The 26800-nt window shown below is 45.0% G+C and overlaps 1 protein-coding gene across 3 annotated transcripts in view; it reads right to left on the bottom strand.

Moving 5' to 3' along the window:
- NEDD4 (NEDD4 E3 ubiquitin protein ligase) overlaps positions 1 to 26800 on the bottom strand; it is a 1992497-nt gene that overhangs the window by 1088620 nt on the left and 877077 nt on the right. For 2 of the 3 annotated variants that reach the window (XM_086958341.1, XM_086958340.1), the window contains one exon: positions 4569 to 4634. The exons of the other annotated variant lie outside the window; for it this stretch is intronic. In XM_086958341.1, the coding sequence (XP_086814467.1) occupies positions 4569 to 4634 (66 nt within the window). The remainder of the gene's footprint in view (positions 1 to 4568; positions 4635 to 26800) is intronic. 3 annotated transcript variants of the gene reach the window in all.

The raw sequence follows: 26800 nt of genomic DNA on the forward strand, positions 1-26800 counted from the left end.
GTTCGTGGGATTTATATGGATAGTGATATATCCCCAGTATTTCAGTCTTAATCACCGATTAAGTAAATGATCGAGTTGGATTAGTTAGTGAGATATACACCCAAATATGGCGCCCAAAAATCTGAACAAGATAACCACAGCACTAACATTAAGTCCTTTATTCATGTTTACAAACTCCGCTTCCTGGCGGAGTACGCAGAGGTTTATATGGCGTTTTTCCGGCACAGCGTGAAGGAAAATGACCAGCAAGCAGAACCCCAATTTTGGTGGAAACCTTGGCGCATCAGGTAGGCTTAAAATAGTTTCCATTGAGCACATCGACTACCCCGTTAGACTGTTCGTAAACAGTCCAGTAATTGCGTTTTTTTCTACTAGAAAGAATCATAACTTTATTGAAGACAAGGTAAGGGTCCTTAAACCTTTATATGGTCTTACTTATTCTCTCGGAGCACATCAATAGTGTCGACACATAGCCTAAAAACAGTCTAGTAATTGTGTTTTCTTTCACCAGACAAGTCATATTTTTGGTGAAGATAAGGTAAGGGTCCTAGGACCTATCATCTGAGAAAGTCACACATAAAATATAGTGACAAGTAATACTGATACAAATTACTTTCTCTCTACAGTGTATTCATATCAATACATACAGGTATGTTTTTACAAGTCCTCTCTTCCAATACCTAATTACAATCATAATTTTATAACCAACACAGGTTATTCATTATTGTCCACAGTGTCTACGCAAAGAGTTCATTGAATGGTGGTTCTAAATAATTTCCTTTATGATGAATAACAGGTAGGACATTTACACAGAATTTAGCTACATATCCCCCATGAACTTTACAGCACAAAGAATCTCATACTATGTTTATATGCTTCATTTTCAGAGCTGCCCCTGATGAAGGCACCGTAGAGGCGCCGAAATGCATTGGGCTCACATGTTAAAAAATTTTTGCGTACCGCTTATTGTGTTGAAAATGTATATGAAACCAAGTAATGAAAACATAAGGTTGATATAAATGTTTGTAATACAGATGAAATGAACTATAAGTTTGTATCATGAGAAGTGAGAATAATTCATGAGTGAATGAAACTTATCACAAAAATGAACATAAATAAATATCAGTGAAAAAACTGAAAGAGAGTGCAAAGTATAATTAAGGCGCGGAGCGCTAAGTGAACAGTGCCCGATTAGGTGGGTCCAAAAACTCATCATAACCACATACATGCCCTTAGGGCATGTATGTGCGCCACATGTGCACACATGCACGATTCAGGGGTGCAACAGGGTGTCAATGTGACACCCTTGAATAGGCTCCCCCTATTACCGATTCGGTATTTACCGAATCAGTAATAGTGAATGGCTTCCCATTCATTCCTATGGGCCTCCAAGCCCATAGGAATGAATGGGAAGGTATTCCTTATTACCAATTCGGTAAATAACGAATCGGTAATAACGAATATTACCGAATCTGTAACATTTACCGATTTTTTACCTACATTCTATTTACCGATTCTTAAATACCGAAACAGTAAAATTCGGTATTTAGGAATCGGTAAATAGAAATTACCTACATCTGGCCCTTAGTGTCTTCATGTAACACCACCTAGTGATACGCACTAGTTAGGTCTAAAGTTGTGAAAATAGTAGCTAATGATAATGCAGATATTAACTTATGGTTATTTGGCCTAGGATGTTGATCAATCCACATGGTTCATATACAGGTCTACACACAACCTCAACTCTCTTGAGGATTTCATAGAAATCACAATCAGAGAACCTCATATTGAAGTTCCAATAATGTTCTTACCACACAACTCCTTGAGTAAGCTCAATTTGTCTCTATAATTAATTGGAATATTTCTCACCTTATGTCTTACCGGAATGGCATTCTCCTTAAGGATTATCTTATGCTTAAACCTTAATACTGCCCAAGTTGTGTAGTGAAAACTTCAGGATATTTCATGGCCACAGCTCTAACATAACACTGTTCTCATAATCACCAAACACAGTGAATACACTGGTAGAATAATACGTGGATTAAGTCTAATCCCAAGATCATCCGGATAAAGCCACCCCAAAATGGATTCCCCTTAAATGACCTTCCTTCAAAGTTAAGGATGGACAAAAAAAATAACACCATCTTGATGCGATGACCAGTATATCCACCTATACTCACCTCTGTGGGTAATGACTCTCTACCTGGCCATAAAGATTATGGCAATTAATGTGTAATAATGGTGTACCATGCACAAGATCCACCATCATGCTGATTCTAATATCATCCAATTGAATAGAAGTAGATGGCAACTTCTTTTGGATTCTACAATCATTCACACAGAAACTTGTTTGGATTAAGTCCATCACCAGATCTATCCAAATCCTCAACCAAAACATTTTTTTTTGTGGTAAGTAGATTAAGACATATGTGCGAAATTTCCTTTCTTTTTAAACTTTGCACATGCCTGGTCAATACCTGGACACCCTTTGAAATTTCCCAAATTATTACAACTCACACAACAATAACACTGAAGCCCATTCTTGTCAAACATTTTACTGGCTTCAGCATTTTTCTCCTTATCTTCGATGCTTACACAATACAAAGGAGAATTATAATGAACAGCATTGACTTAACTGTTCTTACTCCTGATCTCCAGCACAAATCTTTCTAAATCCTAAATACCCATGGAAATATTCACAATTTCTTTCAATGTAAGATCAGAACAAGCCCAAAGACATTCCTTCACCTTCTTATTTTTACACTTAATAAGAGCCTTATCCGTCGAAACTTCTTCATAGTTTCTATGTTCGAAATCACATTGTGAGGCCAAAGGCCTGAAATCTGCTAAATACTCTTCAAATGTCTCATTCTCATTTTGTGCTCGTGAATTAAATTTATAGCATTACATAACTATATTCACACTTTTAGCAAATTTCAAAATAAGCTGTTTGACAGCATAATCCAATTAATAAAGCTCAGCTGTGATATTGGTTGGATTCTAGTTTCGTACGATTTTTGAATGCATTAAGGCCTGCACCCCTGTAACAATGTTTCACCAAAACGACATGACATTGCAAATTCACCAGAACTTTGAAGAAACATTGGAGGTGGAGCAATAGAAAACATTGTGGAAAAATACAATTAATAACAATTAATATTTAAAAATATAATTCAGATTGAAGTATCTCTGAAAATGCAATAAATAAGAACGAACACCTCAGTATAAAGGAAAATCCTATTGCACAGCCTAAACACGGTGTGAATCTTATCTACTCCTGTTGGTGTGCCTGTTACTGTAAGCAGGTGATCTATCCCAACTGTAGACAATTTACACTGTTGGTGTGCCTGTCACCGTAAGCATGCATTCTCCTTGTACATCACACTTGTATATAATCAAGCATATGTAGATGAACTTGAAAACAACTTCCAAAATGGCTGCCAAGTAAATATACAATTCCTTTAAGGGAAATTGCTCTGGTTTTCCTCCTCCTGCCCAACCATCCAAAATGGCCGCAACTCACACAGAAATGTGTGCTTTTTAAAGGAAGTTGGCCTTGTTTTCTTGCCAATGCACAACCATACAAAATGGCCACAAGCTTCTCTCAGTTTTCTACAGGAAATAAAAGTAATACTTCTTGTACTAGTGTTGGAAGCAGTGGTAGTGTTCGAATCCATCTTAAATAACTCACGACAGTATAGCAGTTCAGACTAAGTTCCCAGAAGGATATCCATTGTTCTTCAAACCACCAATAGAGCAGAAAGAGCAGCCTGGTCGTGATCAACAAACAAAGTAGCATCCAAGAGTGTGAAGATCCTCTCCCTCAGCTCATCACCATTATGCCATGGAGAAACCAATCCTTTGTTGACAGAAACTTGTTTATTTTGTAGGTCAGTAATAACAATTAAGTTTTAGCAAACAAACACTACAGCAGCTCAGTCACTGCCTCTCCAACCATCTCATACAGAATCTCTCCACCCACACATTCCAAAATGATATCTTACCTTACAAGAATATGTAGATGCTTACATCTAAAAGCCCACAGGTAGGTCACCTAGGTAAGAATTACTGATTATTTTATACAATGGGCTCATAACTCCCATTTAATTTGAAATCCAACGCTATTAAACCACCCAGAAATCAAAACAATATGCCAAATTAGGATCACCACTGCCATTACATAGAATATAAAACTCCCAAAAGTAAAATTTTTGAAATCACTATACAAGGAACTTCTCAGGTTTGAGGTTCTCATTGAATATCTTCTCAATACCCTAAACCAGAATTCTACAATGTCAGTCCTGGAGGGCAGGATCCATGCAAGATTTTTAAGATAACTACATTTATCTAAATGCGGACATGCTAAAAATCTGGCATAGATCCGGCCGTCCAGGATTGACATTAGAGAAACCTGCCCTGAGCCACGACATTTAAGTATGCCAATCTGTGTCAATTGACTTAAACATGCACAGTCTATCAAAAAGCAATATGAAATTAGTAAAGATCCAAAGTACAAAAGAGGAAAAAAAAAATTCAAAAATAACCCACAACAAATATGAGGCACTTACAACTGGTAGTGTTGGAAGTTCTTCATGTGTATATGCTTGCAAGCTTCTCCTGCGACCGGAAGGGTTCTTTCAAAAATTAAACAAAAAATTACACAGACGTAAAAACGCCACTACCACAATAAACATATTTAAATCTTTAGTCTTTAAACCCAACAATGAAAAGTAAAAGCATTAGATTCTAGAAACTTTGATCAATATATTATTTAAATTATTAATAAAGTGAGTAAACGCAAAAAAAGCAAATATACCTTTAGTCATTGTTAGACCTGACATCATTGGCTTGAGTCTCTCCTCCATTTTTTCTGTGTGCCTCTACTGTTTTACGATGTTTTGCTGGTATATGCTTTGGGCGCCGTGTCACTGCTGATCAGTGCGATAGCGCAAGTGCTCCCTATGTTAAAATGATGTATCTATTGTATCCATGTTTGGCTTATTTGGTTTACTGTCAGTCCCTAGTCTAGTGCACCAGGAGTGCCAGGGCTTGTAAATACAAATGCCGCTCGTGGGCTTGCAGCACGTGTTGTGCCACCCACAGGAGCGGCCTTGTAAAAGAATGTCTACGGGTCGGTCATTGCGAGACCCACGTGCAGTCTTGCACTGTCACGTCGGCTGCGCAGGTATAACTACTTGCCAGCCCCTCCAACCTTCCCTTAACTTCATGTTAGTCACCCCTATGGTAGGCCCATGGGCAGGGTGCATTGTAAGTGTAAGGTAGGACAAGCCTGACCAAGTTGGCATGTCCTGATAGTGAAGTGCCGCCATCTTAGGGCCTCACTATTGCGAGGTAGCCTGCTCTCCGTTGGATAGAATGGGCCGCCGGGATTATTAACGCTATAATCCTAGCTGGCTCGGGGAGCATGGTGCAATGTCGAGTTTGGTATCCCTGAACTCGGGGTTTAATTACGCATCCGTTGGTGTGGATGGTTTTTGGACTCTGGGTTCGAAAATAGCACTTTTAGAAAGTGTCTATTTTCTTGTCTAACCATATCTGGTCTCTGCTGGTCTTACGTGTGTGTGACAGGAGCTGGGTGGCTCCAAGAGGTCTGGATGAGTCAGTGTGGGATGAGTGGGACATTACGTTGAGAGTAGGGGGAGAGTAGTTGTTGATAGCCTGCCTTGCCTGATACAATGCTGGCTCCACCTCCTGCCGAGCGACTGATGGCTCTGTACCTGCCATGGACGATCCTAGCCCCACCTCCTGCCAGGAGGGCGATAGCTCTGCTCCTGCCAGTGTCAATGCTGGCTCCACCTCCTGCGGGGCGTCTGAGGACCCGGCCCGGCTCAATGAATAGGCCAGGTGCTACTGCCTAGCTCCACCCACCACAGACCCAGGATGTTGGGAAATCCCCGGCATAGACAAAGGGATCAAAGACGAAAAGGGGTATAAGAGGAGGACCCCTGAACTAGGACATCAGATCACTTCTGACAAGGAACCCTGTAGCCAAGGACAAGAAGCCTGCTGATCTAAAGGACTGCTTACCCCTTCTGCCAGTGTGCTGTTGTTGGGGGAATCCTGCAGCGCTTCTTTATTTTTGCCAAGGAACCAGGAGAGAGGAACTTGGTGTGTACTCTCACGCTTGCAAGAAAATCTCCAAGGACTGGAAGAGTGCCAGTCTCCTGCCGAAGTCACAGGGCTAAAGGACTTCACCTGCTACAAAGTGCTATCTGCTGGAAGTGTGAATCCAGCCTCTCTGAAAGAACCAGCAACCACGACAATCGGACGCTGGGCCCAACCGACGCCAGCAGCCACGCCAGTGAGTAGGAGTACGGCTCTAACTCCAGAGGACCTCGTGTCTGCCCCGCTGCTGATCGCATCAACCGTGTGCCCTTCGACGCCGTGAGCGCTGCTCACTCTGTGCAACTGCATCGTCGACGACGCCTGCTGAGGCCTGATCGACACCGAAGACGCGACGCCGGATTGCTCGACGCCGCTGATCATCGTGTGCTTCATTTTCCTAAGGTACTGTGTTGTTGGGGGTCCGTGTGACTCCAGGCCAGACGTAGCGCTCCTCGCGGTCGACGCCGAACCTGTGGATTATCTTTGCCCAGCGTTGTGTAGCTCCCGTGTGAGTTACCCTGTTGCTAAAGAACTGTGTTTCCAAGAAGAAGAATTGCTTGATACTAAAGACTCTTTGTGCTACAGAAGAAACTACCTTTGAACTATCCTTTTTCCTTCCTAAACGTATTTATTCCGATTGTGTACAGTTTTGCCGTTACTTTGGTCTTGTGCTAAGCCTTATATAAAAATACTTATTTTTATAATACTACGGTGTCGTGTCCATTTGTAGCGTATTCACTGTATTACTGTATGTGGTCATAATTGCTTAACACACAGCCTCTGAGATAAGCCTGTTCTGCTCTGCCAAGCTACCAAGGGGGTGAGCAGGGGTTATCGAAGGGTGTGATCCCCTTGCCCTGACTAGAAAAAGAGTGTCCCTATTTGTCAGAAGTGTATACCTCTGCCAACTAGAGACAGCCGGTTCTAACAGTCATCAAATGTATGTACCTAATTAATGATGAAGAATGTATTGCTAATTTTCCTGAATATGGTGGGTTATATGTTACCAGTTTTATTGAGTGCACTGCTACCTATACAGATGTTTCAGCACAATGAGGAGGCAAAATAAGGGGGAAATGAAGGGGACTCATTTAGTACAGAGCAAAGTCTTCCGTACTTTCCTTAAGTGCAGCAAATTCTGTAAATTGCATAAGCATAGACAGAAATTTCATATTATGGCGGTAACAACCAAAAAGCCTCACATTCAGGCATGTAGGAATCCAGGAACCTAGAGAAGGAGGGCATCAGATGATGGGAGGAAACAACCTGAGGCATGGCATAAAAACGTGTTTTTAAGATCGGTAGATCCCATATGATGGCAGGATCTGTGGATATGTTTAAGTGACTTAAAGGGCATCCTCTTTTCCACTGGAAGCCAATAAGGAGCATCAAATGCCGCAGATGAAGAAGAGCGCCAGGGACAGGCCAGAGGAAGTTTGGCTGCCACATTCTGCATGCACTGAAGTATCTTTAGCACTTAAGATAATGCACTCAAGAAGAGGGAGTTGCAATAATCCACACTAAATATGGTTGTTTGGACGACTATTTGATGAACGGCCATAGGAGAAGTAGGATTATTATCAGAACTTTTATTCAATAGGCAGCCATAAGAGGACATGGGATTAGTTTATCTAGCCAGGAAGAGAGCCGTGCTCCAGTAGAAACCAAGGTTTTCCCTCATATTCTGAAGGTTCAGGGGGTACAAAACATCTGGGGGCTAAACGTTTGATGGAAGGAATAGAGTAGGGGTGAATCGAGACTCACTCAGTTTTATCTGAGTTGAGGCATTAATGCCCAGCCAGGATGGAAGGAATTGGAGGAAACTGGACCGGACGGATCTGTTGAGATGATCAACTGGGCATTGCGTAATTAGTACAGCTGAGTCCAAATAATCTTATTACTGTAAACAGAGGTTGCCATTAATAAGATTATTAATCAACAGAGGTTGACATTGCGCTTGTTACAACATTGACTTTATGACAAAAAAATCTAAATATTTAGAAGTGTATTTGTAGCCACACCCTAGCTATCTAAAACAATAAAGAAAAAGATTAATTTCACATACTATACATCCAGCTATTCACTTATGTAAGCCTTACATTAAAATTTGTATTGCAACTTCAATAAGTGCTAAATTTGTTAGAAAAAGTGCTGGGTCTCTTGTCCGGAGGCCACCTCAGTTGGCACCACACATTGCCACTGTACTTACACAACTACACACAGCTAAAAGTATGGCAATTCAAACTGTTTGAGACTGCCAAAGCCTTAAGAATGGCTTGGGTGGCAGGTATTGGTTATTTTTAATGTATATTGAATCAACAAACCACAGTTTTTCTGCTCATCTTTAAATTACACAAACTGTGCCACCATGTGGCAGCTATCATAAGTGCAGGTTCTGGAGTTTAAGTGCCAGTGCGGAGCACCAGAAACCACAGGCTCTAATTAATCATTTATTTCAATAATTAAAACAATATTTCCAATCTGTTGAAAAATGTACAACCCAAAATCTTGGATTTTGCTCTTGCTTGCCCAAAACAGAGCACAATTCCTTTGACAGCAAGGGAGCAGCATGAAATCCTGTAGGAGGCGGGTAGCCATTAGAGACTGCGGGGCTAAGTTGGGTGTTCTGTGTCTGTAATTTCTTCTGTCATGTCCTTTAGGCTAGTCCTGACATGAATAACCCTTTTACATACATTTATCCTAAGCAGACAACAATAACGATTCCAAAACAGGTGACCATTTACCTAGCAGCTTGCTCCTGTCTCTTTAACGCCAGGCTCTAAGAATTCTATTATAATCCCTGTACCTGATGTAGATAAACATGTCCCCAGGCACAGCAGAATTATTCTGTAAGGGTCAAAACTTTTTTTCATCCTTGGCCAACAGCCAGCTGTGTATTATCACATTTGTTTGGAAAAGCATCACTCACTGTTTTCAAAACATTTATGAATGTTGTAGAAACATTTTGATTCTAGACAAAACCCTGAAGTGACCTCTTTTAGTATAAAAGACCCTCACTACCCCCTAAAAATTATAGGAGAATTCCTTCCAAGCTGAGACAAGGTTCCTGCATGCTGAATCTTCAACATGCAGCGGTCTGACATCCCTTGCGGGCTGTCATCCTCGAAGCAGAGATGGGGTCCTTTATTCCCAACCATCAGAAGAGGGGGCTGGTTCATCTCTAGGGGTTTCTTGGCTACAGATACACATAGCCATACGTACATTCACCTACACATCCAGGCTAGGCTGGGTACACTTAGGAAAATTACTTAGGGCATGCATTTGATGAATATGCAAGTGCTACAGTTTTTATCTGAACTGCTTATGTTCATCTTATTAGCACTCTGGTGGAAACATATCTACTATTTACTATATTGGTATTAGCAATTTCTTTTGTAAGCTTCTGTCTCCTGATTGTCGCAGGACATGTTTTACACAAGAATGTCACTGGACCAATAAATACATATTGAAACACCCTAATCACTATCCTGTGTATTTTCTGCGAGAAAGCAGGCACGAGTGTCTGAGTGAAAAGTACTGCGCTGTTTAGATCCCTGAGGAATCAGGTTTGTCATGTTCAGTGGTTAGCAGAGACTACCTTAGCCACTGTAAGATACAAGAGGGTGGTAGTGGCACTGTAGAGCTAGCCCTTCTAACGGCTGACATATCCTGTGGGGGTGTCCGGATGCGTCAGGGACACCAAGCCCTCAGTTTAGGTAATCCAAAACGTGCAGGTACTAGGGGACTCCTAGGAACTACATGACATGGCGCCGCCAACGTTGGTTTGGTTCTTATATTAACAGTAAAAACCGGAGTAGTTCAGTCATGCTTTCTCAGAAAGCCCTATTCAGACTTTTTCAGAGACGTCTGAAATGGGAACGAATATCAGCCACAGCTGAGCAGATATACTCTGTGTATTGGCTGAAGGTATAAACAAGCTTGTAAGGATAAACAGTTCTCCACATTGTGCGCAACCCTACCTCTTAACTTTTTCTCTTTTCTTCTAAAAATAACTGACCCGCGAGTAGCTTGGGAGAAGACGAATTGGCTAACGCTCTTAACATGACAGAAAAACTACAGACATGCAGTAACTATGAAATTGTTAGAACAAGGCATACCAGCAACAGGTGGGCGCGTTCCCTTCGTGATTGAGGCACACAAGGTGTTCGGGCCATAGTTATTCTATTCTTGGGTTCAGTTAACACCTGCAGATCTGGTGGCTAAATTTTATGGCAAGACCGGAGGCTCCTATTATGCTTTCTAATCTTGCATTTAATTGCACAGCAGCCAAGATAAGCAAAAAACTACAGTTCCCAGGGGGCCAGAGAACAAACTGGGCCATGGGAATGAGAAAAAACGAGAGTGAAGTAACCAATCACGGAGGACCTAACAGATAAAGACCCTAACTGACTGCGCAGCTTCCTCTTTTCTTGCTGCTCGCAGTCAGATAAGTGTCGTTATCTTTGCTCACAGAACTATAATTGTTGAATTTATATCATTTATGCCCGTTTTCATGATGTTTACTTTATAATTGTGAAGCGCGACCTCGCGCTGCTGCCTTCACGTTTTACACGTGTCTCAGTTAGGCTCCGGTGCATTTCTTCTTTGCCCCCCCTCCCCTTTCGGGCTTGCTTGGTAGCTCCCTGGCTCGCGCTGCTTCGCGCGTCTTCCCTGAGGCTTCTCCGGTCCCCGACTCCTCAGCGTGTCGGCGATTCAAGCTCTTGGTCTCTGCTTCCGTGTGTGAAGCCGGCTGACGCTCTCTGCTCGGCCCGCCTCCTAAACACGCCCCTGCTCGAAATTTTAACCCTCGCCTGCCTCCTGCCTTTTCTGTTGTTCTTGCTGTTACAGCCTGGTTATGGAACTCGATAGTTCCTTAGAAGAAGTCCCTGCGCAGGACTCCCAAACTTTTAAAAAGGACTTGAGTAAATTTATCAATAACTCTGTGGAAACAGCTGTGGAAGTCTCCATGAAAAGAATGTCCAAAAATATGGAGAACTCTATGTTAAGCATCATGTCCAAATTAATGGCCCAATCTGTGGGGGAAAGCAGAAAAAGAAAGGTGGACCACTCTGCTCAGGCTCGTGTCTCTAAAAAAGCGTCACTGATTGGCGAGTCTTCCTCGCTCTTGACTGAGGACCTAGTGCCTCCCAGGCCTCCTACTAAGGAGGGGTTTGTTGGTTCCGAGGGCAAACGCAAACAAAAAGACAAACATGCAGAGTCTCCTAGGAGAAAATTGGTAATTTCCACCATAATGGACACCGATGATGATGATGATGCTAATTTGGATGACGCTGATCAGTTATTTGACATGTTTGACACTGCTGACCCTCCCCCCCCCCTTCCAAATCTGCTAAATTAGATTCCTTTTCTTTTGAGCCAGTCTTTGACTCTGAGGGTTTTCCCATGTTTGATCCCTCTTCTATTCGACACCCAAATTCCACCGAATGGCTTCCTTCCCATCATGTCGGAGAATATATTTCAGCCAGATTGCGTCTCCCTCTGGTGGCCGCAGTGAGATCTAGGCTCAAATCTGAGTGCCCTAAACCAGCTCTTCCCGACAAAATCACGTTAGTTCCTTCCATCGACCAACCTCTCCTTACCTTCTTTTCCAAGTTTGGCAAGGACCCCCGCAGAGGGGTGGACAAAGCTTGGTCCACTTGTCAGGACAAGTTGCTAGACATTGTGGGTCCTCTAGCCCGTATTTTTGACTTGGCGGAAGCCGCCCGCTTAGAGGGTACGGAACTCTCTGCAGAAGAAATCTCCATGTGGGCACAACGCGCCTTTTGTCTCCTAGGGAATGCGAATCCTGCAATTACTCATGAGCGCCGCAAAGGTCTCCTTATTAAATTGGATCCTAAACTCTCAAATCTGGCTCCTATGGATCCTGGCCCCAAGGCTAATGGTCTCCTGTTCGGAGAAAATTTGGTTCGTGACCTCAGTAGATTTGTTTCTACTTTTGCTTCATTGGATAAAGCCCAACAAACCGTAAAAAAGGTTTTCGCCCCTCGGGTTTTTGGACAGGCCGGCAGAGGCAGGGGCCGCTCTTCCGGCCGTCCCTACAATCAAGGCTCCAGAGGGTCGTCCAATAACAACCAGGACTACAAGCCCCAATTTTACCCCCAACGTGGCCGTGGCTTCAGAGGCAAAGGTCAAAGAAACTATCGTCACAACAACTCCAACCAGCAAGGTAAGCCTTTCTTTTTCCCCTCCTGTGGGGGGTCGTTTAAAGCTGTTCCTTCAAAAATGGTGCGCTCTCAGTTCAGACCCTTGGGTCTTAAACACCGTTCAAGGCTACCTAATCGAATTTCTCTTTCCTCCCGTTCAAACTTCCTTTCCCACTCCCCTTGTCTTCTCAACTCTCATGGCCTCTCAGATTTCAAACGAAATCGAATCTCTTCTACTAAAACGAGCAATACAAATTTTTCCCTTCGACTCCTCAGGCTTTCTAAGCTCTATTTTTCTAGTTAAAAAAAAAAAAAAAAAGCAACGCACTGTCATCAACCTGAAGTGGTTCAACCAGTTTGTTGTTTACCGCCATTTCAAAATGGAAACTATTTTACACCTAAGAGACACCCTTCGTCCCAACGACTGGATGGTCCGTTTGGACCTTCAGGATGCTTACCTCACAGTACCCATTCATCACTCCCAATGGAAGTTTCTTCAATTCCAATGGGCAGGTGTCAACTATTGTTTCACCTCTCTTCCCTTTGGCTTATCTTCCGCGCCCTGATGCATCACAAAACTCTTAAAACCAGTGGTCGCTTATCTTCGATCCCTTGGCATAAGACTGATGATTTACTTGGACGACATCCTTCTCATGAACTCCGACAAGCAGAATCTTCTCTCCGACCTGCTCTTGACACAATCTCTTTTTTCGGACCTGGGTTTCCTCATCAATACAGACAAGTCATCTCTAGTTCCGTCTCAGAACATGGAATTCTTGGGTTTCCTGGTGGACTCTGCAGCAGCGTCCCTTCGCCTTCCTCTCTCCAAAGTTTCCAAGATCAAAGCGGAGATTGTTTCCGTTCTTCAGTCCTCTTTCTTATCTCTCCGGTCCCTGGCGAGGATCGTCGGTCTCCTCTCCTCCTCCATTCAAGCCATCTTCCCTGGCCCTCTCCATTATCGCGCTCTTCAACGCCTAAAAATAAGGCACCTAAGACAAGGTCTCGCTTATTCGGATCTCGTTGCCCTAGACCCCGAGTCCCGCACCGAGCTTCAATGGTGGATAGACCATTTAGATGCGTGGAACGGCCGCACTATCTTCGCCACTGCCCCAGATCTTGTCTTAGAATCCGATGCAAGCCTGTCGGGTTGGGGCGCCCGATGTGGACCAATCTCGTCTGGAGGTTCATGGTCCGCCGAGGAGTCCAAGTGGCAAATCAACTGTTTAGAGATGCTTGCAGGTTCCTTTGCGATCAAAAGCCTTTCAGAGAAAAGAATTCACTGTTCAATCCTCCTCCGTATGGACAATGTTTCTGCGGTCCGCTATATCAACCATCTTGGCGGAACCAGGTCCAAGCCTCTGGCGGACTTAGCGAAAAGTCTGTGGGAATACTGCCTCGCCCATCATCTTTCCTTGTCAGCGGAGTATCTCCCAGGAGATCTCAACAGTGTGGCGGATTGGCACTCGAGGTTTCTTCGAGATTCCAGCGATTGGAAGCTCTGTCCATCCGTCTTTCTTTCTCTCTCCCAACTTTGGGGCCCTTTCTCTATCGATATTTTTGCATCCCGGCTCAATTCCCAATTGCCCCGGTTCTACAGTTGGCGACCGGACCCTATGGCTTTGGCGACAAACGCTTTCCTGCAGGATTGGTCTCGTCATCTGCATTATGCCTTCCCCCCCTTTCTGATGATCAACCGGGTTCTCTCTCAAATTCGCCGCCAGTCTTCGTCTCTGGTTCTTGTAGCCCCTTTCTGGCAGGCGCAGGTGTGGTTTCCGTCTCTTCTCGAAATGGCAGTGGACTTCCCAGTCCTTCTTCCCTCCTTCAGGGATCTTCTTCTCAATCCCCTAGGCGAATAACACAGTCTCATTCTCGACAACTCCCTAACGCTATCGGCCTGGAAAGTTTCCGGCCTTCCACTTCTGACGTCCTCATTTCACAAGAGGCTTCGATCTTTATCAGCCAGGCCTGGGCTCCTGGAACCTCCAAGGCATACAAATCCGCCTGGTCTCTTTGGACAAGCTGGTGTTTGGAAAGGGACCTCAATCCCATTTCAGCCTCTCTGAATTTTATCATTAATTTCCTCGGTTCACAGGCCAGCGCAGGTAAGGCCTATCGCACTGTAAATCTCTATCGTTCAGCCATTTCTCTCTACCATTCCCAGATTGATGGTAAACCGGTTGGTGCTCACCCTCTAATTTGTCGTCTATTGAAAGGAGTTCGATGTGCGAAACCGCCGTTGGCTAAGTATACTTCTTTATGGGATGTTACAGTGATTTTTAAATTGTTTTCCAATTGGCCAGACAATTCTGTTCTTTCACTCAAAATGTTATCTGCCAAACTTACCATGTTACTGTGTCTAGTTTCCATTAAGAGAGTTTCTGATGTTAAGGCTCTATATGTTTCTGCTCGCCAATTCTCTCCTACAGGTGTCCTATTTCAAATACGCAGACAAACTAAAACTAACTTGGATTCAGTGTTTTATCCTTATTTTCCAGCTCATCCCAAATTGTGTGTTGGACAGTGTTTAAAAGTGTACGAACAACGGACCGCTGATCTCAGAACGCCCTCTCATTCCCAACTCCTTATTTCCTTTCATAAACCTCATCTCCCTGTCTCCTCCCCAACCCTTGCCCGTTGGGTCCTTTGGGTCATGTCTCTTGCCGGAATTGATGTGTCCGTTTTCGGGGCTCATTCGGCCAGGGGAGCCATGGCTTCTACAGCCTTTTGGTCTGGCTCTCGTCTGGAAGACATTCTGAGATCAGCAGATTGGTCCAATGACAGTATTTTTCGCATGTTCTATTGTAAACCTGTTCATACTGTGGCTTCTGATGTTGTTAATATGCTTTAAACAAGCATAATAGGAGCCTCCGGTCTTGCCATAAAATGTAGATTTTTCTAGTATTCATGGCGGAAAATCTTAATTTTATTAAAGACACGGAGGCGAGTATTATCCCGCCGCAACATTACTAACATTTGCTCTCCCTCCCTACAGCGAATCCAGCCCTGCCACCGGCTTCGTCTTAGGAGATCTACCCTTCGGCTCCTAAGGTCCTCACCTCCACGTTCTCCAGCTACGGTGCTCCTGGATCCTCCTTCCGGCGTCCTGTTTGATCTTCTTCCTTGGATTCCTCTGATACAAGACTTATGTTCCTGGACTTTGGCTCTGTCCTTAATTTTGTTCATTTTTCCTTTGTTTAATGACTTTCCATGACCTGCTCGTCAGCGAAAAGAGGAAGCTGCGCAGTCAGTTAGGGTCTTTATCTGTTAGGTCCTCCGTGATTGGTTACTTCACTCTCGTTTTTCCTCATTCCCATGGCCCAGTTTGTTCTCTGGCCCCCTGGGAACTGTAGTTTTTTGCTTATCTTGGCTGCTGTGCAATTAAATGCAAGATTAGAAAGCATAATACTCGCCTCCGTGTCTTTAATAAAATTAAGATTTTCCGTCATGAATACTAGAAAAATCTACATTGTTCCACACAAACATTGTAGTTGAAACACCAGATGAATACATTGCATACGAAGACATTCAAGTCCATTTAACTTACCAGCAAGACAGAAACTGGTTTAAAGGAGCCCTCCCACACACAACATCTGTCGTGAGACTCGGTCCGCTAAGCATAGAAGGAGCGACCTGGCCGGTCTTAGCGACATACACTCCACATCCAGAGGTAGATATTCTAACAATGGATAAAGTCCGTACAATATATAAAGACATAGTCAGGCTATAAAGACACTTTGTCCAGTTCGTCACGCAAACATTAACAGTCCAAACTGCAAGAGCTGGTCCACAACTACAATTACCCACAGACACTGAAATCAGTAATAGGGACAATTCCTTCCAAATGGGAGAAAATTCAGTTCTGGATTGCATAAAAATGTGCACAGCTGGAGGCAGTATTCCAACATACGGGTCTGCAGGAAAAAATAGAATGATAACCCTTTGCTTGCCAATGGGAATGTTTCCCCCAATCAAGGATTGTACCTCTTGAGGAGCAATCTTTGCTGCTGTTTACGTCAGAGTATATGGTACCCCTTCCTTAGCAGTTGTTCCTGATGTACTGAAACAGATACAGAATAAGTATGGGGCAGGACCTGCACTGGACCTGGGAATGAAACTGATGGGGTAATTTTGAACAAGACTCTGCAATCATGCTGAGCAACATAAAGGGGGAGGCAGCAGCGGTGGCCATACACAGCTGCCTGAGGGAAACTGCTCCTATCAATAGGGAACGAGAATTACCAACAAGCATTTGCAGTGCAATCAGTTTTGCCTTTGGGACCTTATATGTATTTAGCTCTGCAGCAAAATAGCCTGGGTGCTGAAACATCTACTTTTCTTTAACATAGCGGGAAAGTAAGCACCACACTGCGTGACACGCCAGGTATGGGAACACATGGAGAGAAATATTGCCTTTCAGCGAGAAATAGTATAGTCCAAGCTCTGTTTTTAATAAAAAATCAGAGCCTTTGGTGGTCATATCACTGAAAAATATAAGATTTGAACAAATATTATTGTCTACGGATGCTTGTGGAAGACAATTTCTATGGACTGGAATCTAGAGAATGCTAAAGTGATTTTGGTATTTTACTGACCCCTGCTGGTTGTTTTCCATCATCAAGAAAGTTAAACAGAGGCAGTTGCCAGAAAAAATAAAAAAAGAAAGTCCCTCAGCAGAAAGCAATTCTGGTATTTTAATGACCTCTGATGGTCGCTTTCTATCAAGACCGTTAAATAGAGGCAGTTGAACAGAAAAAAGGAGTCCTAGGGCTCATCTCCAGAGCCCACAAAGTACATACACATAAGTATATACTAAAGTATACAAGTATATACTAAAGTATATACAAGACGTCTCAAATGCTCGACCTAAAAATTATCGAAGAAACCTATGCTGCATTAGGTATAGATTATCTGGGAACCAAAGCAGGGAAGACACAAATGGAAGGTAGCCCCGACAATGACAACTCGAAGCAAGCACCCGCTTCTTCTAAAAAATAAATAGGAAAACAACCTGAAAATAACAATTCAGAAAATAATTCACGATCAAGGGGTGGATCTCCCCAATGGGAGTCCTCTGAAAAGAGGTACAACCTTAGGAATTTCGATAACATTAAGAAACCTGATAGGTATCAGGACACTGATACATGTTCCTTTTGTTCTTTTCAGGGTTCATCCAAAAACTCAGAGGGACGGCGATCAGAACAAAGGCAAGATGATCGACCAAAAACAAAAAGGGAAACACCTCTCCCTTCAGAATATATTATCAAATAGGAAGAGCAACCTAAATCAAAACCTCAATTCAAAAAGAAGAAAGTAACTGGCTTAAAGATTAGACAATCGCAGGTTACTGAGGACTCAGCTTCTGAACGGGGAATGGGCTCCGACGATGCTAGAATGTGCGGCAGAAGTAACAATAGCTCCCCAGAACCTGAAGGATTTTCTGGTGACAGCAGTATTGAATGAGCACATCACAGTGGAAACACATGATACCAGAGTTAGTGTCCCGCACAGACTGTATGAAATTATACTTCAAATATAGGGGGTAATCTCAAGAAAGGTTAAAGGTCTCTTTTGGGAGAACTTAACATATGGATATGACATACTGTTAGTAGAAAGAGACTAAGCACCTTAGTTTGTGATGCATTGCCCAAAATCGGAGAGAGTCATTTTGCCTCCTTTCTCCTACCTTGTTCCAGAATCTTCAAAACATTCATACACGCAGGAGTGGGCACTAGCGCTAGTTCTGGCATTATACCGCAACCATGTATGATGGGACGTGGAGCCTACCCCTCCACGAAATCCCATTAAAATCTACTCCAAATCCACAGAGACAGTACCCTATAAAAAATGATGCAAAAAGACGGGTCAATTAAATTCTAGACCAACTAGAATACCAAGGTGTAATTGACATTTCCACCTCCCTGAAGAATAATCCTTTGTTTCCGGTAATGAAACCTGACAATTCATATTGTCTAGTATTAGATTACAGACATTTGAACACAGGTACACAAACATTTGCAGTTCGAAAAGTACACAGTGCCGCATTACTGAATAACATTGTGCGGAAATAATACAAAACAACATTAGATTTTATGAATGGATTCTTTTGCCAAAATATAGCTATAGAAAGCAGATATATGACAGCATTTTCTGTGCTTGGCACTCAGCAAAATTGTTGTTGTTTGCCTGAAGGGTTATAAGAACAGCCCCGTGCTATTCTCGGCAAGAGTGTCAGATACATTACAAACATGAAATGAGGAGGCAGTGTCCTATGTAGATGATATCTATCTGACGGAGGATGATTCACTTGAGCAGGGTGAACAACAACATTGTGGGATTCGCCAACTTGGGCTACAAATTTAATTTAAAAAATGTTTAAATTACATATCTCAATGTCCTATTTTTAGGATACAAGATCTCAAGTGAAGGAAAGAGGTTGGCACCCAACTTTTTAGAAAAGTGTGTGCTGCTCCAACCTTTAAAGAATCTAAAAAGTTTGCAATCCATATTAGGATTTCTTCATTTTCGTAGAACATACATTCTAGATTACACATTTCTTCGACTTAATCAGACCTGATTTCACACCACATCAGTGGACACAGCAACACACAGATACTCTATGTTCAGTTCAGGCTGACATGATAACATCTAAACATTTACACATACATGTAAATACCATTAACTTGGTGATCCGGGTCGTCCCAGGTTTATCAGGGTATACTTACACCACTTTCAATGAAGGTGAGACAGTTCCAATTGCATACAAATCACATTTGTACACAAAAGCTGAAATTCTATTTGCAGCAACTGAAAAAATATTGACGGCAGTACAGACTGCTGTAGTGAGAGAAAGAGCACTAGCACAGGTGAAATGCATTATTGTTGTTACCTCGAAACTTTAGAAGCTGTTACCAAGCGAGCATTCCAAATGTGAAAGCACTACATCCGCAATGGATATAATGGGCTAATTCTCTCACTGCAACAGATGTAGATTACAAATATAACTCTACATTAAAAACACAAGCGTTCCTGCATTACGAACGAGAATAACCTAATAAAATCTTGGCTCTAGAGAAATATGAATACAGCATTTACACTGATGGATCTGCTCAGCCTACCATATGAAGTAAACAACAGAATAGCGTTGCATGTGCTATGGTAAAAGGACGTATGCTGGATGGTAAATTCCATCCCAGCAATAAGACTACACAATCTCTAGGAGATTGTACAGCGCAGTTGGCAGAGCTGAAAGCCCTGATATTGGCACTACAGTATATGGATCGGTAATTCCGCAGAGTGATAGTGTGCGATTCGTTTTATTGTGTGCCGTCGTACAATGAATATTTTCATTACTGGGGCCAGATTGGATTTAGAGATTCCAACGGTTGTACAATTAAACATAAATTGTTATGGTAACAAGAAGCAAAGCCGAAAGCATGCCGACCACGGGCTCAAGTTATTCACACCTTGAGTCATCAGCGTTTTGGCATACACATTGAAGGGAATTCACTGACTGATGAAGCTGCCAAGGCAACATTGCGAACTGCTGCCGTTGATGCAATCACTCGTACTGACATGAGGATAGACGGAGACGGATAAGTAAATCCGTTCAGTAGTTTGAGATATTAAAGGACCATAGCAAACAGCTACGTCCCGAGGGTGGGCAACCCAGAATCTAGCAGGAGCAGGCCCTGGTGGGTGGCGGTCCCCAGGGATATCGTTGGCACCAGGAGGTACATTAAGCCTCAGGGAGGTGGTGGTCCCAGGGGTCTGTAACTGACCCCCTTCATCATATTATTTGAGACACGAAATAGTGGTGGTCTCCAGGGCTGCGCATGGGCCCACCAAATTTATATGGTATTTGCCCCAGGGAAGTGGCAGTCCCTGGGGCCAGAATGTCTAAGGTAATTGCCCCAGGAAGCAGAGTCCCAAGATGGCTGCAAACACTTTCTGCAGTGTTGGCAGCCAATCAAATTTCAGTAGGATCCATGAGTGCACTGCAAGGCCTCGCGTCGCCAGATATCTATATTTTTTTTATTAAAATACCTCTGAAACTGAAGTGTATTTACACAATCACAAAAAGCACGCTTTCTGAACCAACATCAAGCTTTCTTGGAAATTTGAGGTCATTCCATTCAGCGGTTTGGGCTGCAGTTGTGTTCAAAAAATGAAAAATCTCCATAGACATAACATGGGTAAAACACGTTTTGGGACAACCCTTTTGTTTTCTGCCCCTGCTTGACGGATCACCCCAAAACTTTCAACACAGCAGCTGTACCAAAAAGGAGAATTATTTTAAATTGTCACAACTCCTGCCAAGCCATAGCAATCAGCTATGTCCTGGGGATGGGCACCCTGAGACATAGCAGGAGCCAGCCCTATTGGGTGGTGGTCCCCAGGGCCATCTTTGGATCCTGGGGGCACATGGAAGTGATGCCCCCGCATTTCTATGGTAATTGACCCAGAGAGGTGGCAGTCCCTGGGGCTGCAAGGGGGCACCCTGCATTACCATGTTAATTGCCCCATGAAGGTTGCGGTACTCTGGGTTGTGGGGGTCAGCTTGGCCGCTTGGCTTATACATAAAGCCAGAGGGAGGTGGCAGTACCAAGGGCTTCGGGGGGGTGTACGGGCCCACTGCACAACTTTACTTATGTTTAGCCTGGGGAGGTGGAGGTCTATGGGGTGCGGGTGTGCTGCATGGGCACTCCCCACATAATTATAAAACATTGCCCCCAGGATTTTGTCCACCCAGGGGCTTCTTATAAAATCACCCGCGAATTTGAGGCAGCATTATTTTAAATGCTTTTAACCCCCGGTGGGGTCCCCGTGGTACCCTCTACTCCCTGTGGGATCAGGGTGTTCCCACTCTGCCCCCTTTTCTTTATTTTTTACTTTTTTTGTGGGACTCTGCTTCAAGCTGAGTCCCAAGATGGCTGCCAACACTTCCTGGTTGAAGTGTTGGCAGCCAATTAAATTTCAGTAGGATCTGAGTTCAGTGCAAGGACTTGCGTCCCCAGATATCTCTCTTTTTTTTAGACGTATATATCTCTAAAAACTGCTGAGCAGATTTACACTTAATCACAAAAAGCACCCTTTCTGGACCAACATCTAGCTTTCTGCCAAATTTGGTGCAATTCAATTCAGCGGTTTCGGCTGTAGTGTTCAAAAAATGAAAAATCCATATAGACACAACATGGGGAAAATGCATTTTGGGAACCCCTTTTTTATCGGCCCCCGCTTGACAGATCAACCCAAAACTCACAGGAGCTGAACCAAAAAGTGGACGCTATTTAAAAACTTCATGAAGATTCGTTAAGGTTATAGGCAAAAGAAAAAAGGCTTTGTGTTATATTCTGGTTTGCAATGTATTTCCCTTTTAACTTACCTTTCTTTTCCTTGTACATATTTCCCTTTTAATAGAATGTTTGTACTTAGCTGCACATGCACACTGTTCATGAGATTCCATTTAGAATTGTTATGATCTAAAATGTTTAACTTGGACTGACTACTTGGAGGTTGGGAGTACTGTGCTGCAGCTCAATAAATCCTGGATTTATCTGGATATATTTGGATTTTCTCTTTATTTATTACACTTTTCCTATGGAAACGTTGGTCGAAACTATATATATATATATATATATATATATATATATATATATATATATATATATATATATATATATATATATATATATATATATATACACACACACATATATATATTTATATATATCAGCTCGTACTCTTTTCGTCAAAAAAAGAAGGTGCCGCACTCACGGTGAATCGCACAAGTTACTACTTGTGTAACGATATATCTGTAGGAGACATTAGTAAGAGCTAGATTACTTACCTTAGAATATCCCCAGGCGTCAGACTGGATCCAGATAGTTTTGTTAGCAGTACCTCTGTGCGTCAGTAGGTGGCGTTGTGTGGCTCTGCGTCCATCGCTGGCGTCGTATGCGCAGAGATGACGTCACGGAGACTACTTAGGCACCACACCCATGCATGGTGACGTCAGTTCTGTGCACTACTTTCTGCGCCAGGAACGTGGAGCCATGCAAGAAACAAACTACTGGTGCCATGAAACTAGGGCAAGGAAAGGGATGTCCCTAACCCTAGTAATCAGTTCGCAGAAAGGGGAGGGTGGGTGGGGCAGTAAGGAATCTATCACTTACTAATGTCTCTTACAGATATATCGTTATACAAGTAATGACTTGTGCATCTGAAAGAGACATGTTAGTGATAGACTCCTTACCTTAGAATAGATACCCCAGCAATACCAACCCCAGTGGTGGGTCTGCGAATAAGATTACAGCAGAAAGTCACGGAGAACAGAACGGCCAAAGAAGCCATCTCTCCGGACCGGACTGTCAAGGTAGTAATGCTTGGTAAACTTATGCAGCGAGGCCATGTAGCTGCCTGACAAATGTCCTGCAAGGGAACGCAACGTCCCAAGGCAGTAGTAGCTGCTTTTGCCCTGGTGGAATGGGCACGCAGCCCCAGAGGAGGCTCCTTCTTAGCCAGCGAGTAACAGGCCTTAATGCAGAGAACGATCCACAGAGAGATGGTCCGTTTGGGCACGCCCAACTTTTTTTGGCTCCCACGTAGCCAACAAAGAGCTTGTCATCTACCCGGAACTGTTTTGGGCGGCTCCGGTAGAAGGAGATCGCATGTTTTGGGTCTAAACGGTGGAGCCTCTCTTCCTCTCTGGAAGGATGCAGAGGCCGGAAAGAAGGTGGGCAAAGTCATGGTATGCCCGATGTGGAAGGGCGTGACAACCTTTGGCAAGAAAGAAGGACGGGTCCTTAGAACCACCTTGTCCAGATTAACAGAAAGGAAAGGAGGTTTAGAAGAAAGATCCTGGAGCTCGCTCACTCACTCTTCTGGCAGAGGTGTTAGCAACCAGGAAAGCAGTCTTTAAGGTGAGAAGAGGCAAAGGACAGTTATGAAGGGGCTCGAAGGGAGCGCACATCAGAAACGTCAAGACAAGGTTTAAGTCCCATTGAGGCATGATGAATGGCACGGTAGGGAACAAGTGCGTAATGCCTTTCAGAAAACGGTTAACAACTGGGGACTTAAAAAGAGAAGGCTGATCTAGGAAGCATTAGAAAGGCGTAAATGGCCGAAAGATAACCTTTGATACTGCTCAGAGCAGAGCCCTGCTGGGCCAAAGAAAGAAGCAACAAAAGAACCTCAGAAAGAGCGGCAGAAAGAGGATCCACAGACTTCGCTGTGCACCATGCCACAAAATTGTTCACTTGCAGGCGTATACCGTTTTTGTGGAGAGACGCCTGACTGCTACAATGACATCACAGACTTCTGGAAGAAGATCAAAAGCTGTCAACTGTTGCTGCTCAATCTCCACGCATGGAGGTGGAGGCTGGACAGGTTTGGGTGGAGGACCGTTACCTGCTGCTGCAACAGAATAGCCTCCTGAAGAGGCAGTCGTAACGAGGGATCGATCGCCATGCTGAGTAGCTCGGGATACCAGTATCTTTGTGCCCAATACGGACCCACAAGGATGACTTTGGCCCGGTCGCACCGAATCGTCTTCAGCACTCTGGGCAGAAGTGGTATAGGCGGAAAGGCGTACAACAGACCGCAATTCCACTCGCGACGAAAAGCGTTGCCGAGTGAGTGCCGCCTTGGAAATTCCAACACGCAGAACTGATGACATTGTGCGTTCTCTTCGGTGGCGAATAAATCTAACCAAGGCTCTCCCCACTGCAGAAAGAGACCTTGCGCCGCGTTCAAGTTCAGACGCCATTCGTGATCCATCATGCACCGGCGGCTGAGTTCGTCCGTCCTGGTGATCAGAGAACCTGCCAGATGTTGAACCACAAAGGTATTGCCCTGACGTTCCAGCCATGTCCAGAGGCACAGAGCCTCCTGACATAGGGTCCATGACCCCACCCAGCCCTGTTTGTTGCAGTACCGCATGGCGGTGGTGTTGTCCATAAACACCTGCACTACACTTCCCCGGACAGAGGGAAGGAATGCTTTCAGTGCAAGTCGGATCACCCGAAGCTCCAAAAGGTTGATATGGAGCCAGGACTCCGCCGGAGACCAGAGGCCTCTGATCTCCACCTCTCCCAAGTGGCCTCCCCATCCCAGGAGGGACGCATCAGTCACCACCGTGTTCTCCGATTGGGGAATCTGCCATTGACCCAATCACAATTTGCGAGCCACCACTGCAAATGACGTGCAGTGCCCTCTGAGATCCGGACGTGATCAGACAGGTGGTCCTGATGCTGTGCCCACTGAAACTTCAGGTCCCACTGCAGAGCCCGCATATGCCATCTGGCATGTTGCACTAGCACGATGCAGGAGGCCATCAGGCCCAGGAGCCGGACATCATCCTTACTGAAACCCGGGACAGAGGCTGAAAGATCAGAATCATAGCCTGAATATTCCAGACTTGCTGCTCGGGAGAATAAACCCGAAACCGCGTCGAATCCAGAACCGCTCCGATAAAGTGGAGCTTCTGAGAGGGACTCAGGTGCGACTTCGGCACATTGATGAAGAACCCCAGCAAGTGCAGGAGGTTGGCCGTAGTCTGAAGGTGGGTGCCTACTGCCTGGGGCGAGCCCGCCTTCAACAACCAGTCGTCGAGGAAGGGGAAGACTGACACCCCTGACCTGCGCAGGTGAGCTGCGACCACCGCCATCACTTTCGTGAACACCTGAGGGGCGCTGGTAAGGCCGAAGGGGAGCACAGCAAACTGAAAATGCTCCCGGCCTACCATAAACCGTAGGTAACGCCGGCAGGATAGGGATGTGAAAATATGCGTCCTGCAAGTCCAACGCTACCATCCAGTCTCCAGGGTCGAGGGCAGCCAAGACCTGAGCCAGAGTCAACATCTTGAACTTCTGCTTCCGGAGGAAGCGATTGACGTTCCTGAGGTCCAAGATGGGGCGCAAGCGCCTTAGTCCTTCATGGGGACCAGAAAGTAGTGGGAATAGCAACCACGTCCTACCTTTGGCCCAGGAACACGCTTGGTGGCCCCCTTGGCCTAGAGGGCAATGACTGAGGTGTCATGGCTGGGGGGGCAGACTCAAAGGGGAGGGAGTAACCCCTCTGAACAAGTTGCAGCACCCACCTGTCAGAGGTGACAGAACGCCAGTGGGGAAGGTGAAGTCGAATCCTGCCACCCATTGGTGTGGTGCGCTACCTGAAGCTCAGACTAGGAAGGCTTTGAGGTGGACGTCGCAGGGGTGGAGGTGGACTGACCCTTACGCCGGCCCCCGGAGCCACCCCGGCAGCCTCCACGCTGAGGTTGGTTCTGCACAGGCTTTTGGCTGAACAAACAGGCAGGGGCGCCTCTCTGCCATGGCCACGAAAGGAATGAAAGGTAGACATGGCCGGGCACGTGGTTGAAAGGCCCAAGGACTTGGCCGTAGCTCGAGACTCAACGCTCCAGTTCAGTGTCGGCCTTATCACCAAACAGGCGAGTGCCGCCAAAAGGTAAGTCCATGAGCGAGCTCTGGATGTCCAGGGTGAACCCGGTGGACCTCAGCCAGGTGTGGCGATGAAGCGTCACTGTTGTGGAGATTGCCCCACCGAGGGAGTCCGCGGTGTCCAAGTCACAACGAATGGCAACCCTAGCTGCGTCCTTACCCTCAGCCACAGCCTGAGACAGCAAAGTCTGGACCTCCTCCCAGCACTGAGGCAGCACCTCAGCAATGGTATCCCACACTGCGTGGGAATAGAGGCCCAAAAGGCATGCTGTGTTCACCAACCGCAGCCCTAAGATGGCTGACGAGAACAACCGCTTACCAAACTGTTCCAACTTCTTAGAGTCCTTATCCGGCGGAGCCGTGGGAAAAGCACTCTGGGATGTCGAGGCTTGAATGACTAAGCTCTCCGGTGTAGGATGAGTAGTCAGAAAGGAAGGGTCACCAGGCGCCGGGCGATGACACATGGCAATGTTTTTATCCACAGGAGCCCCTGTGGCCAGCCGCGACCAAGTGCCCAACAAGACTTCAGTGAGGGCATTGTTAAAGGGCTTCAGTGGCTCCAACGAGGTGAACGTCGGCTGGAGCACCTCAGTGAGGAGATTAGTCTTAAGGGTCACAGTGGGGAGATCAAGGTTGAGGACCTCCGCTGCCTGACGGAGCACCACCGTATACGAGGCGCCTTCCTCCATAGTGGGCGGGGGAGAAGCAAACCCCGGATCAGAGGAGATGTCAAGGCCGCTGGCCTCCTCTAATTCATCCACCCAGTCCTGCTTGGAATCGCACCGACGAGCCAGAGGGCCGACCCCTCCCAATTGTCCTCCGCCGCCGGCACAGGTCTCAGCGGCGGGGCAGGGTTGAGCCGACGCTGTGTCCCAATGTGGATCCCAGGTGGGAACAAAATCATCAAGGAACCGGTGCAGAGGCGGAACCAGCGGTATCCACTGCGGAGCCGAGGTCAGATTTCGAAAAGGCAGCTAAGGATAATGCCTCAGAAAGATTTAAAAGATGAGGCTACTCTGAAAACTTACTAAAATCAACTTTCACAAGTGTTGAAAA

Source organism: Lissotriton vulgaris, chromosome 2_1 (genome assembly GCF_964263255.1).
Source record: "Lissotriton vulgaris chromosome 2_1, aLisVul1.2, whole genome shotgun sequence".
Lineage (NCBI taxonomy): Eukaryota > Metazoa > Chordata > Amphibia > Caudata > Salamandridae > Lissotriton > Lissotriton vulgaris.